This window comes from Eumetopias jubatus, unplaced genomic scaffold, assembly GCF_037043125.1.
Source record: "Eumetopias jubatus isolate StellerSeaLion01/CBP00866 unplaced genomic scaffold, mEumJub1_p1.0 scaffold_14, whole genome shotgun sequence".
Lineage (NCBI taxonomy): Eukaryota > Metazoa > Chordata > Mammalia > Carnivora > Otariidae > Eumetopias > Eumetopias jubatus.
The window spans coordinates 68,134,873-68,149,276 of NW_028274820.1; the positions used below are offsets into that span (position 1 = coordinate 68,134,873).

General features: G+C 40.1%; 1 protein-coding gene across 4 annotated transcripts in view; it reads right to left on the reverse strand.

Moving 5' to 3' along the window:
- The window catches only part of ELMO1 (engulfment and cell motility 1), a 523,658-nt gene that overhangs the window by 260,300 nt on the left and 248,954 nt on the right, over nt 1-14,404 (reverse strand). For all 4 annotated transcript variants that reach the window (XM_028104852.2, XM_028104849.2, XM_028104850.2 and 1 more), the window contains one exon: nt 13,897-14,001. In XM_028104852.2, coding sequence (XP_027960653.1) covers nt 13,897-14,001 — 105 coding nt within the window. The remainder of the gene's footprint in view (nt 1-13,896; nt 14,002-14,404) is intronic.

The window sequence follows — 14,404 nt, forward strand, 5'->3', positions numbered from 1 at the left end:
AGAAGAAATACTTTGTCAGACAAAAAAAACATAGACAATTTGTCACCAGTAGACTTGTCTTACAAGAAATATTAAAAAGAAATTTTTCAGAGAGAAGGAAAATGATATAGGTCAGAAACTTGGATCTTCATAATGAAAGAAAGGGCATAGAGAAAAAAATAAATGAAGGCAAAATAAAATTTCTTAAATTTTTAATTGATCTAACAGGTAACAGTTTGTTCAAAATAATAATACCAATGATATATTAAGTGATTATAGCTTCTAAGATAAGTAAGTTGAATAAGAGGCAGGGAGGGAGGAATTGGGCATAATCTCATATAAAGCACTTGCACTACCTGTGAAGAATATTATTTCCAGGTGAACTTAGATTAGTTGTAAACGTATACTGCAAATTCTAGGGCAGCAACTAAAAATTGTTAATAGAAGTACGATTGATATACCAAGGAAAGAGAGAAATGGAATCAGAAAATGCTCAATTAAAATCAGAGGGTAGAAATATGAGTGAAAAACAAAAGAAATACACACACACACACACACACACACAAAGAAAAAGGACAACAAATAGAAAACGAAAACAAATATAGTAGATATTAATCCAATTACGTCAACAATTGCTTTAAATGTGAATGGTCTAAATATACCAATTAAAAAACAGAGACTGTCAGGGTAGATAAAAATCAAGACCCAACTACATGTTGTCCACAAAAACTCCATTCTAAATATAAAGATATGTAGACTATAAAAGCAGAGAGATGGAGAAAGATACATCTTGGTGTAGAGGCCACTTTTAGGCAACAAGCTTGAGCAATGGAAAGCTGAGTAAGGTAAAAGGGCCCACAGTGACCACTGAGCTGAATGCAAAGAGGCTTATTAAGTGACCCACCTCGAAACAGTCACAGTCCCTAAATGCCAATTACAACCAGGCACAGTTCCTAAGATTACCAAAAAAGGGAAAATTTCATACTTCCCCATACCTCCTCACTCTGCCCTATAACTGTGGCCCCCCCCCACCACCTTATTGCAGACAGTCTTTCCTTTGCTGTCCTGTCTGCCGCTCCTTTGCAGTGTGTTCAATAAACTTCTCTTTTGTTCTGCCTTGGGTGAATTTTTTCACCAATTGCGCTGCTGGCCCCAGCCAATTGGGACAGCCCCATGTGGTGGCCCCCCACACTTGGTAACATGAATCAAAAGAAAACAACTAACTATATTAATTTCAGACTTTCTGAGCAAACTTCAGAGCAAGGAGACTGTCAGGGAGAAAAGAGATACTAATTCTAAAAGAATTAGATAATGACAAAGAGGTCAGTTGTCTAGAAAGACATAATAATCCTTAAATACGTGCACCTAATCATGGAAAACTGAATTATGCTAGGCAAAAACTGATGAAACTGTGAGGAAATATAGACAAATCTGCTATTATGCTTAGAGATTTGAATATCTGTATTTTGGTAATTGATAGATCCAGCAGGAAGATAATCATTAAGTATATAGTTGAAATGAATAGTACCATTAATCAAACGGATCTAATTGATATGCATAGGATATATCATACAACAAGAGTCAAATACATATTCTTCTCAGACTCACATGGAACATTTACAAGATAGACAATACTCCAGGCCATAACACACATCTAAACAGAAAAAAGAATAGAAATCATACAAAGTATGCTCTCAGACAACAATGGAATTAAACTAGAAATCAATAACCAAAAAGTATCTGGGAAATCCCAAAATATTTGGAGATTAAACAGTACATATCTAAATAACACAAGGCTTAAAGAAAAAGCCTAAAAGAATTTTGGAAATATTTTTAAATAAATGAAAATGAAAATACAGCTTTTAGAAATTTGTGGGGTGCAGCAAAAGCAAAGCTTACAGGAAAATTATAGCATTTGATTCATATATTTTTGAAGAAAGATGTAAAATCAGTAATCTAAGCTTCCACTTTAGGAAACTTGAAAAGAACAAATTAAAGTAAGTAGAAGAAAAGTAGTAATTAAGAATTAGAGCAGAAATCAATGAAACTGAAAACTGTAAATCAACAAAGAAAAACCAATGAAGCCAAAAGGTGGTTCTTTGAAAAGATCAATTAAAATGATAAAACTCTAGCCAGGCTAACCAAGAAAAAATGCAAAAAGATCAATTACCAACATTGAAAATGAAAGAGGAACCATCACTACAGAGCCAATGATAGTAAAAAGTAATAAAGTAAAATCACAACAACTTTATGCCCACAAATCTGATAACTTAGATGAAAGAGCCCAATTCCTCAAAAGACAGGTGACACAGATAATCTGAATAGGCTTATATCATTAAAGGAATTGACTCAATAATTAGTAACCATTTTAAAACAGAAAGCACCACGCCCAGATGGTTTTATTGGTGAATTCTACCAAACACTTAAGGAAGAAATGACATCAATTCTCTATGATCTGTTCCAGAAAATAGAGGCAGAGGAACACTTCCTAATCTGTTCTATGAGGGCAGCATTACTCTAAACCAAAATCAAAGACATCACAAGAAAGGAAAACTACACACAAACAGCTCTCATGAGAGATGTAAAATGCTCAACAAAATATTATCAAATAAAACCCAAGAATTATACGCTATAATCAAATGGGATTTATTCCAGATATGCAGGGTTGGTTCAACATTCAAAAATCAATTAATGTAATTCATCACAGCAAAGGGAGAAAAATCATACAATAATGTTAATGCACATAGAAAAAGCATTTAACAAAATCCAACATCCATTAATGATAAAAACTCTCAGCAAACTAGGAATAGAGGGTGTTACTGGCCGAATTGTGCTAATGAATTGGGCTAAATTCATTTACTGAAGCCTTAACTCTTAGTGCCTCAGAATGTGACTATATTTGGAGACATGTTATTTAAAGAGGTAATTAAGTCAAATGAGGTCATTACATTGGGTCTTAATCCAATATGATTGGTGTCCTTACATAGGGCACAGACACAGAAAGAAAGAAGACCATGTGAAGACACAGGGAGAAGACAAACACCTACAAACCAAGGAGAGAGATCCTAGAAGAAACATTTACAAGACAGACACCTTGATCTCAGACTCCTGGCCTCCAGAAATGTGAAGGGAAATATTTCCATTGTTTGAGCCACCCAGTCCATGGTCCTTTGTAATGGCAGTCCTAGAAAACTAATACTGATAGGGAACTTCATCAACTTAATAAAGAACATCTATAAAAAAATTTACAGCTAACTAACATCATACCTATTGCTGGGAAACTTGAGTCTTTCCCCCTAAGATCAGGATCAAGACAAGGTGTTCGCCCTTATCACTCCTCCTCAATATCTTACTGAAAGTCCTAGGTAATGCAATAAGATAAAGGCATACAAAGTGTACAGACTGGGAAGGAAGAAATAAAACTGTACACAGATGATATGATTATCTCTCTAGAAAATTCCAAAGACTCAACAAACAACTCCTGGAACCAATAAGAAATTCTAACGAGGTTGCAAGATATTAGCTTATCAAACATGACTAAATGTACCCCACTAATGCTAGATGTTAAGAATAGGGGAAACTGTGTGTGGCAGAGAGGGGCAGGGGGATGTATGGGAACCCTCCGTACCTTCTGCTCAATCTTTCTGTATACTTAAAACTGCTCTAAAAAATAAAGTCTATTATTTAAAAATAACTAAAAAGCCAATGAGGCCTATAAACCTTCCAACTCTAGGCACACACAAGAGAAAGGATTCCCAGAAAACTTTCCCTCTTAAAAAACAGGCAGAAGTGATCTGCAGCTTCTGGAATTTCTGCACTACAATATGGTGCAGCCAGGAGAGCAAAAAGGGGAGAAATAGCAGCAAATTCCCAGCACAGCAGCTACTGAGCTCTGTACCGTGAAGGTAGAAAACGTATAATCAAAGATGGAAGCTCGATCAATAACAGCAGAAAGGAGGCAGCTGGTCACAGAGCAGATACTCAATAAATATTTATTTGTTCAACATAGTGAGACATAAAAATGGACAATGTGGACTGAGAGAACCCAGTTTGGAGAATGAATGGGAAGATATCATCGAGTCTAAGAGAACTCAGGACAGTGACTGTCGGCTCAGGGCTTCACTGGTCCTCTAGCGAAGGTATCTGTAGTTTCTGCCCTTGTAATAATTCACACTGGGCTCAGGTTTACAGTGTGTCAACTACATAGAGTTCATTATGTAGCTTGGTTTCATTTTTTTTCTCAAGCAATTCATCACTGTGTTTTAAAGCCCTACTGCATTAAAAACAACAACAACAAAACAGAAAAACTAATAAATATAGCTAAATAAAAAAATCTGAACCTAATACCCAGCTTGAGCTGGTAGCAAAGGAGAATGAAACAGATAATTATCATGTTTTAGTCCTGCTTCAGATTTCAGAAACTGAATCCAGTACCGCAAGAACTCAGGTAGTGTGAGCACAGAATGTGTACACTGTTATATCTAGCAGGTAAGGTATGTGGAACCTGCCTTTGCTCAGACGATGGTCTTCTGAGACAAAACCAAGCCCATATTGAACAATGATCTCATCCCAAGGCCTGAAGCATCCCATTCAAATCATTGACTTTGGAAGTCAGAAATTCTGCCTTCCAGTGCAATTAATAAATCTATCACATATATTCACACTCTCAAGGGGTCCTGACTGGCAGTAAAAGCTTGGTTATTCACAATCGATGAAATTAATGCCGCTATTTTTACAACACGAAAAAGCTACATGAAAATAAGCCTCCAGGCTGTGGACCTTGGTCAAAGAAGGACTAAACATAAAAGCAAAGAATAAAGTATGTAAACGAATTATTAGACAAAGAGTCATTTTAAAGTCCCAGAAAGGCTATGCCTTGGGGTCCTTGTTATTCCAAACTGATTCTGTGCTCCAGATCACCTAGAAGGAAAACGTCATTCAAATAAAAAAGGTTCCTTTACATGAAACTGTGTGTTTAACTAGCAATATATAATTTCATTTAAAAAAAATTAGGAGCAATTGCTGCTAAAGCCATTTCAGGGACAAGGGGAGGGGAGGATCTGTCAGCACTGTGGGAACAAAAAATGATGTGCCACCAAGCTTTATTCCAATCATTTGCTTCATAGTTAAGTTTAATTACACATTACACACTGTCCTGTAATTATGCCGCTTGGGAAACTGCCAATTTCCCCCTTGAAGTGTTAAAAGTTCCTTAATTTATTTTAAAGACTCAGCATTGCCTCCATCAGCACCCTGCCTTCATGCATGTGGGATCCTTGGTTCCTGTTCCCTTTAAATGCCAACTAGTGGGCAACAAGGGACCTGTTGCATGGTCTGACATAGAGTGTGGAGGCTGACCATGCCTGGAGCCCCAAGAACACTGGTCCAGTGTATTTATAAAAAGATCTGATGACTTTTCTTCCTTAAAATTTACAGCTGGAGAATTTGAGAAGCATGCCTATTCCTTTTGCCTGCCCTTGGGAGATTGAAATTGAAGTCCTTTATTCTTAGCAAGAGAGAGATGAGACATAATCAAGCACAACTTTATGGACTAGAAAAGGGAAACAGCAAATACAATGGTTTGCGCACCTACTGTGTGTTGATACTGTATTCAGAACTTCACAGAGGTCACTGCAGACCACCGGTATCAGTGATCGCTAACTTGAGTACCTCAGGTACAAGGCAGATAACAAGAATGCACGAAGCAGCCAGACAGAATATAATAGAGTTCTGGGGCTCATGGTTTTTTGAAGAGGGAATGCATGCTCTGCCTACAGGCAATTCAAATTCTCTTCCCTTTAAAAATACTGTGCCACTTGAGCAAACACAACCACAGACTCATTTCAACTGCAGCTGCAAACCCCCCCTTCTTATGAATCTACAAAACCTTAAAAACCATTGGAAGCAGACTGCTTGGCTTTAAATTCAGGTCTGGCACTTCCTCAGCTGTGTGACCTTGGGGAAGCCACCTAACTTCTCTGTGTGACAGTTTCCTCATCTGTAAAACAGAAATAACAACAGTGCTGGGTGCCTGGGGTGGCTCAGTCATTAAGGGTCTGCCTTCGGCTCAGGTCATGATCCCAGGGTCCTGGGATTGAGCCCCACATCGGGCTCCCTGCTCGGCAGGCAGCCTGCTTCTCCCTCTCCCACTCCCCCTGCTTGTGTTCCCCCTCTCGTTGTGTCTCTGTCAAATAAATAAATAAAATCTTAAAAAAAAAAATAACAACAGTGCTGACCTCATAGGGGTGTTGTGAAAGATTAATAAATGTGCTTAGCGTAGTTGTTATCTCATGGCAAGCTCTGTGTTTGCTATTACAAGTATGTTTATGTGCTCTGACACAGGAGAGAGAAGTCAAAAGGAGTATCCCCAAAATGGCTTTGAACCTGAGGTGGGCCTCAGCAAACAGAGAGATCTGTGTACTGGAAGAAGAGGGTACAAAGGTCACCTTATCTTCGCATCTCTGGGAGCACTGCACGGAAGATTATAAATAATGTATGTTAAGTACTCAAAATAGGCAAAGGCTTAAAAGATGGTAGCCTTTCTTATCCTAGGTCATCTCAGAGCATTTCCTTTTCAGTTCTGCCTCCAGACCTGGGCCTCCACATTTCAGTGGTGAGTTAGGGTCTAAGCCAATATTTCTCCCAACTCGTTTTTAGAAGTATTGTTTACTGTGTATGCATCATGAAGAGGAAGAATCCATTTAAAGGTTCTGAAATAGTGTAAACATGCTTTAAATTTTTCATCTGTTAAAAAAAAAAAATGACTATAGTGAAAAAAGCTTGAGAAAACAATTCTTAGGTACAAATATCCATCTTTTCCCATAATTGAATTTACTTGACATATTATAAATATTTCTGTTCTGATTGGGTATTAACATTAGAAACATACATGTGCCCTGGCTCACAACTGCATGAAACCATTATAATTAATCTTACTTTTAAAGGGATTTCTATTTATCCCCCACTCGGGAAATCCATTATCGTCTAGCATAGTGACCCAGGGTGCAAAGATATTCCAATTAGATGAAATGTTCATCATAAGCTAGGAGGCAAGAATTGCAGGGTGCATGCAAAACAAGTAGTTTCCAGTGTTTACTCTTAATTTTGTTACTAGAAGCCTCAAGATTTTATAAATTCTGTGTTAGTTGCCTAACAACCTTATTAAGAAAACATTTTATTTATGACAAATACCACACCAAAGAAAACATACAAGAGGCGTCAGGTTTGTTCTAGTCCCCACTGACCCAACACCAGAATATTTCTTAAGAAGTAGTGCCATTGCTTAAAATTAGGTCACTGCTTAAGAAAGCAAGTCCTAAGTGATTCGTTTAGTGTTAAACAGTATGATAATTTATAAAATGGTGAAATGTTTACCTGCTCAAAATATTGTGGGAAACAGCAAAGAACTATCAAGTAAAGGTTCTGTGACTTGGTAGATGTGCCCAGGATAGGTCACATCGAAAAATTCAGAAGGAAACAAGAAAAACCCCAAGGCAGAGGGGGAAAAAAGAAAAGAAAACACAATAAAACAAACAAGCTCTACTCTCTTCTTTTGTCTGCTGTTCTAATTTCTGCTATTTAAGATCTAGACCCTGCCTTTCTTGTTGACCACCACATCCACTGTGCATGGCACCAGCCTGGCAGATGGTAGGTGTTTGATAATATTTCCTGAATGAGTCAGTGAATGAATAAATGTGACTGTTAAAAGGAATTTCTCTTCCTTCAGTTAGATGCTTTTTAGCATCTAAGAAGATGGGCTGTTTTCCTTTTCTGTGTGAATTTTTTTCCTCTGAAAAAGATGTAAGCAATAACAGGAATATCTCATTTGCATGCATTTGGCTTTTATTGTTGCACATTTAAATAGCTTATCTGACGTCTTTAGGGTCTGGGATTAATGCACAGCACGCTTCTGTCTGTCTGTAATGCCAAGAGGGAGACAGATGACTGACAATAGGTTCTGAAGCTCCCCTGATCTTCTAAATGTCACTTCTCGTGTGACTACTCTGAAACTTACAACCACATCGGAAATCTGGAAAGCTCTGCAGTGATACCTTTGCCAGGCTCATTTATTCCTTTAGATAACATCATTCGAGTCTCAGTCACATCTTTGGTAATGGTAACATATAGGAAAAAGACAGCCTGGGTTTTCAAAGGATTTACGATTTAATAAAGACAACGTGATGTTGTATACAAAGTCTGTAGTTAAATGGAAAGAGAAGGGACCACCTCTCTTACTTTTAGGAATGACTTCCTGATTATGCTAGATTCAGGAAGACCGCAAGTACATACAAACACTTCCTGGATGGCATCATCAACGCCCCGTGTCTTCTACTCCTGTGACTCTGTCCTCTTTTCCTCCATTTCAGGAACAGCACTGTTGTGACCAGCACACCTCAAGCCCAGAGACAGGAAGCTACAGGCTGGAAAGAGCCTGAGATTTGAAGGCCAAAGACCTAAGTTCAAGTTCTGCTTGTCTACCAGCTATTTGACCTAGTGGAACTCTCTGCACCTCTCTAGATCCCAGTTCCGGAGTCTACAAAACGGTGATGACAATGCTGCTCCCGAGGATTTTTTTCAAGACTGAGCTAATCTATGCAACATGTCTCATATGCTACCCAACCCCCTCTAGGTACACATCTTCTCGGATCAAACGGGGGATGACAAACGGGACCGTCAAGACTGAACTGCATCCTGAAACCATTCTTTCTTTTAGTTGTTGTACGTCTTACGTATTTTTTATGATCCTACTTCTTCCTCAGATCTGGCCACTGCGTGTTTTGGAGCCCACAGATTTCCTCGTCATTACTTCCTGCTGCATGGCTCAATCTTGACTCCCACAATAGCCAGAGTGAGTCTTGAACCAAATGTAAAACCAAGTCATTTTGGGTTTTTCAGCAGCTCCCAATGAATAATTAAATACAACAAGAATACATGTTATTAGTCCAAAGGTTTTATTTCCAGTGGAGTCCCTAAACTTCTTTCTTCCAAGGTACTTGAGGATTGCCACTCCGGGGCGGGGCGGGGGGAAGCAAAACAAAAAAGGCAAACAAAAACAAAACATGCAACACACTCAGCACTGCACCATTATCCTATCTGTGAAATGACAGCAGGAGCATGGGAGAGAGCCAAGTGCCACCCTTCACCTCTCACAGAGAGAGCTTTGGTGGGGAGAGCTGGGGAGAGAAGCAGCTCCAGAAAAAGTGAAAGCAATTATGCCCACAATAAATAAGACCCAGAAGTCTGAAATCATGCTATGCCTCCAGGTTTTACTCCAGGCATAGTGGGATGCTCAGATTTGCAATTCTTCCTCGTGTTCTGGGCCTGTCCAAGTGTGGGGTAATTCAATTACATCCAGTGCTTTCATTACTACACAGTTACAGAGTACATTTAAATAACACACAAGAAACCAGGCTGCCGGTCAATAAACTCATGTTGCAAAAATATGTCTTTATGTAGTTTTGTTAAAAGGAATGAAGCCCATGAGTCCAGATGATAAAAACAAATTAATCCTTGGCATGAGGCCATTTAAATAAAGACTAAAGAAAGCCTCTAATCAATTAACAAAAGATTATTAAAATCTCCGATGTGCCGGGTACCACAAGAGGGAGGCTTGTGGGCCAGGGGTAGTTCCCAAAGTGTTCTGAACTCAGTTTAGAAAGATCATCCTAGAAGCTGGCATGGAAGGTGGGCATGAAGATACCAGACTTCAGCAGCAAGGCCATCAAGATAATACGGCAACAATCTAGATGAACATATTAAAGGTAATGATCAAATTTAAGGATGTAGAATTTACAGAATGTGGCGTCTACCTGGGCTTGAGCTCTGCTGCCCACAGCTTACTGCCTACTAGACACGCCCACTGGACAGATATCCCACATGCATATAAGGGTGTGGATGTCTCCAAATGACTAGCACCTCACAGACCCTCATTAATGACACTACTGTCCTTCCATTCACTCAAGCCAGTCATCTCCCTCTTCCTCAGAGAGAGAGCCCAGTTTATTTCAGTTCCAAGATAATTCACTCAAACTGCTTCTCCCCAATGCCCCTGCCACTACCTTAGTTCAGTTTCTCCTTAAGTTCCCCAATTTTATTTTTGCCTCTAGCTTGATTTTTCACATTTGTTTTCTGGCAGGAAAGGGATTTTTCTAAAATTTACTCACATCATCTTTACTTAAAACACTTCAGAAATTCTTCAATGCCTTGAGGTTAAAGTCCAAACAAACACCTTCGTAAGGCCTCCGGGGTCCCTGATGAACCAGCCCACATCTGCCTCAAGCCAAGATCATATTCAGCACTCCCCATTTAGCCACACTATACTATTTCGGTTCCCTAAAAAAGGCCACACCTTTACTTGTTTGCATGTCTTTGTCCACCTGGATTATTCTCCCGTGTCCCCTTCCCTTCACCTGATTGTCCGGCATTATCCAACAGGTCTTAGTGTAGATGCCATCTTCTCCAGGAAACCTTCCAGACCTGACTCCCACATGTGTGTTGGTGACTCTCCTCAGTGTCCTCCCCGCCCCACCACCATCCAATCGAAATACATTCCAAGTGGCTTGGAAAGGGCGTGCTATTTAACTCTTCACCCCTCCTTTCCATCTCTAGACAGTAAACTCCTCCATGACAGGACTCATGAGTGACTTGTTCTTTGGGGAATCCCCATCACCTAGCTCCCTGGGCATTTGATAGTTACTCAGTAAACATGTGGCAGCCTGAGTTGCTGAGAAGAATGAAGGTCTACAGTTGAGTCCTTGGGATAGTGTGCATTAGATGGACAGGCAGAAGGAGAGAAACCCACCAGACAGACGAAGAGAAATGGACAAGAAGAGAACCAAGAACAGACAGGACTGGCTTCAGGCAAAAAGAAAAAACTGGTCAATGGCACACAGTGTCCAGTGTCAATGGAAAGGTAGATGAGATGAAGATAGCCAGGGGCTGTTCTCCATTTGGCAGGAGAAGAGCTTCTGCAAAGTGATGAGTGGAAGCCTTGGTACGGGGTGTCGAAAAGTGAGTGGCTTCATGAATTAGAACATAGGGCAAGACAATTCAGAAAAATACAAATACATGGTATTTGAGGGAACAGGATAGCTGGACGGGGGTGTCAGGGGCGAAGAGGAATTATGTGTGTGTGCCTGTGTGCGGGTGTGTATGTGTGTGTTATAATTCCTTTTAAAGATCTCAACTGTAAATGTGACTGGCAAAGTGAAGGGTGAGGCCATATTCAGGTACAGCATAAGAGTTTATTGAATGAAAGATATAAATAATAAATGAATAACTGCATTCAGACAGGAGAGATTTACCTGGTCAAAAACAAAGCAAATTTCATCAAAATATTAACTTATTAAAAAAACAAACAAACCCATTTTTATGTTTCAGAAGACACCACTCAGCTCATAGATCAAAATTTAATCAGCTGTGGGGCGCCTGGGTGGCTCAGTAGTTAAGCATCTGCCTTCGGCTCAGGTCATGATCCCAGGGTCCTGGGATCGAGCCCCGCATCGGGCTCCCTGCTCAGCGGGAAGCCTGCTTCTCCCTCTCCCACTCCCCCTGCTTGTGTTCCCTCTCTCGCTGTGTCTCTCTCTGTCAAATAAATAAATAAAATCTTTAACAAAAAAATTAATTAGCTGTTTAGGATGACGGTTTCCACGGTCTGTACCACATTTCACTATTACTGGGATAACTGTTTCCAGAGTCACCCCCAAACTTCCTTGCGTAAGGCCTCAGATTTTATATGTGATCCCCTAACCCCAGTTGTTCGTGTAAATAGCTTTGGCTTTCCATCCGGGAGTTAATGTCCCAAAATCAGATGGGACACAGAAAACATCAGGAAAAGAGACACTTTTGAGAAAATAACAGACATCTCAGTTACAGATGTAGAGATATAGATAGAATCACATATAGATATTGTCTAAGTTAAAGAAAAGGGCATGTGAAAAAAATAATAATACAATAGAAAAGGGCATGTGGACAAAAAGGGCCACATTTTTCTTTATAAATAGTTTTTTCTTTTAAGTTCCTATCAGATATCAAGTTCTTTCAGGTGGCCATGTATTAATTTTACTTATAAAAGTTTAGAGAATGCATTGAGGAAAATGGGCTCCAAACGTTAAATTACTTTTCATGAGACATATGCTTTCTATGCAATTAACAATACATTCAGCATCAATAAGCTCTAATTTTAGAAACCTTCATCCACAAATATTAATCAGTTAATGTTAAATTCAATATCTATTCGGCTTCTTCTTTTCACACTCAACCCTCCAAGGCTATACTGTATGGTATCTCAAAAATATTAATTTACTTACTGTGAGAGCAGATTATATTCCTAGAAAAAAAATCTGTGCAATAAATATACACGCATATAAGCCAAATTAAACTTTCATGAAAAAATAATTTTCTTATGAAAGACTGCATTTCTGACCAAGCACCTGATCCCAGACCGTTCGCAGGAATGCATAAAATCCTTTACATAATCAAATTACAAATAATATTTTGGCATAAATCAAAGCTTGTCAAACCACATATATAGAAAAACACATAAAGTTAAAATATAGTGCCTACAGGGAACTGAGAAATCTGGCATGACTGTTTTCAAGGGGGCCGCTGCTGGGTAGAACAATCTTTCACTGTGCAGAGTGTCCCACGAATTACAGGCTTTGGCCACAGCTGCACTGCCCACTCAGCAGGGGGCACCTTCCGGTTTCCTTATGCCCTGCCCACAAAGGAGTTTCTCTCTCCGTAGTTGGGAGTTTCACTAGTTTGTCATGAAATATGAGAGAAGGCATTTCTCTTCCCTCCCCATCTGGCATGGTGACAACGAAACCTACCCACACAGTTCCAAATGCCCCCTGGGGGAGTACTGCTCCCTTGTTTGGAGAAGAAACTTTAGCCTAGACAAAAGGAATTGTGCACATTTACATTACTAGACCATGACGGTGCCAGGTCTTGAACCCGGGTCTCCCGAAAGCCAGTGCCACCAAGAGGCATCCAACAGAGAACATCAGAGTAACAGACTCATCTTCTAGTCTGAGCCTTCCTCTTGCTGCATTAGGCAATCCATTCATCAAGTATTTTCTAAGCTGAGATCTAGTCATCTTTTTAACCACTTGCCAATTCCCTTGTCCCATTAATTCATATCCTCCTCCATCTCAATCTTGGATGATATACCTCAACCCCACTGAATCTGGGCCCCTCTCCCTAAGGACAGGGGATAGGGGTCAGCACAAATCCAGGGCCTCCAGTGGGGCAGCCCCATGTCACCGTCCCTAGGCTCCTGCTGGTTCACACTTGGTCCTTCCCACAGCTGCACTGCCCACGCAGCAGGGGGCACCTTCCGGTTTCCTTCTGCTCTGCCCGCAAAGGAGTCTCTCTCTCTCGGTAGTTGGAGTTTCACTAGTTTGTGATGAAATACGAGAGAAGGCATTTCTCTTCCCTCCCCAACCCTCCCATTCTTCTCTTTCTTTTTGTTTATCTTGTCGTGTCTCCGGCATTGGACTGAACAGAAGCAGAACCAGAGAGAATCCTCGGTCTCTTTTTCCACAAGTGGAATAAGCCTCAGGGGTCTCCACTAAAGTTGGGATTGTGCAGGTTTGGGGTAGATAGTTCATTTATCTTCCTGGCTATTTAAGAGTTTTTGTCATAATTCATTGTAGAACTATATATGAGACATTTTCCAGTATCTACTGTGTGTTTGTTTGTTTGTTTGTTTTTTAATGTCATAACATGAGAAAATTTAAGTTAAAAATCTCGGTTTCAGTGTCCCTATTGATTTCATTTAATTTTAATATGTCTTTTACTGAATGGGGAAAGCCAAAACTCTGGAGCCACTCATCTAAAGGTAATTCCTCCATATCTGTAAGTTAGAAATTCAAATTTAGTAGGAACACTACAGCAGATGAAAGACTGCATGCTTACCCGGATGTAGGCATCCTGATGGTGCTTGGCAAAGTACAGCATATTGTCCAGGGCCAACATCCCAGGAGGCGTCTGGGTGAAGTCCATGGCGGGGTTGACATGATTCTGTGATTAAAACAAAATGTTTGATCAGGTTAATTCTTTCTCCAGCTCCAAATAATCAAGGAGCATGACATTTTCTATCTTCACGTGAACCTCCTGGGGTGGCGGTGGGGGCTTTACTTTCTACACGTGCAGCTTTCCTATCCGGGGTTAGGAAACTCAGCTGAAGAGCGAAATATAAGATTATTCTTAGACGTACGGCCCTGTGGGGAAAAGAAAATAATGTAAAAACTGCCCTTCTGGTGGCTGTGCTGTTGATGGAACCAATAACATTTGCGGAGGGAGACCTGGATGAGGCCCTATCTCTGGCATTCATCCTTCTGCATCTTAACTTCCTCCTCCTCATGTGTCAGGGCTGAGTACGGCCACACCCACCCATGACCATCACGACCTATCCAGGCTTACA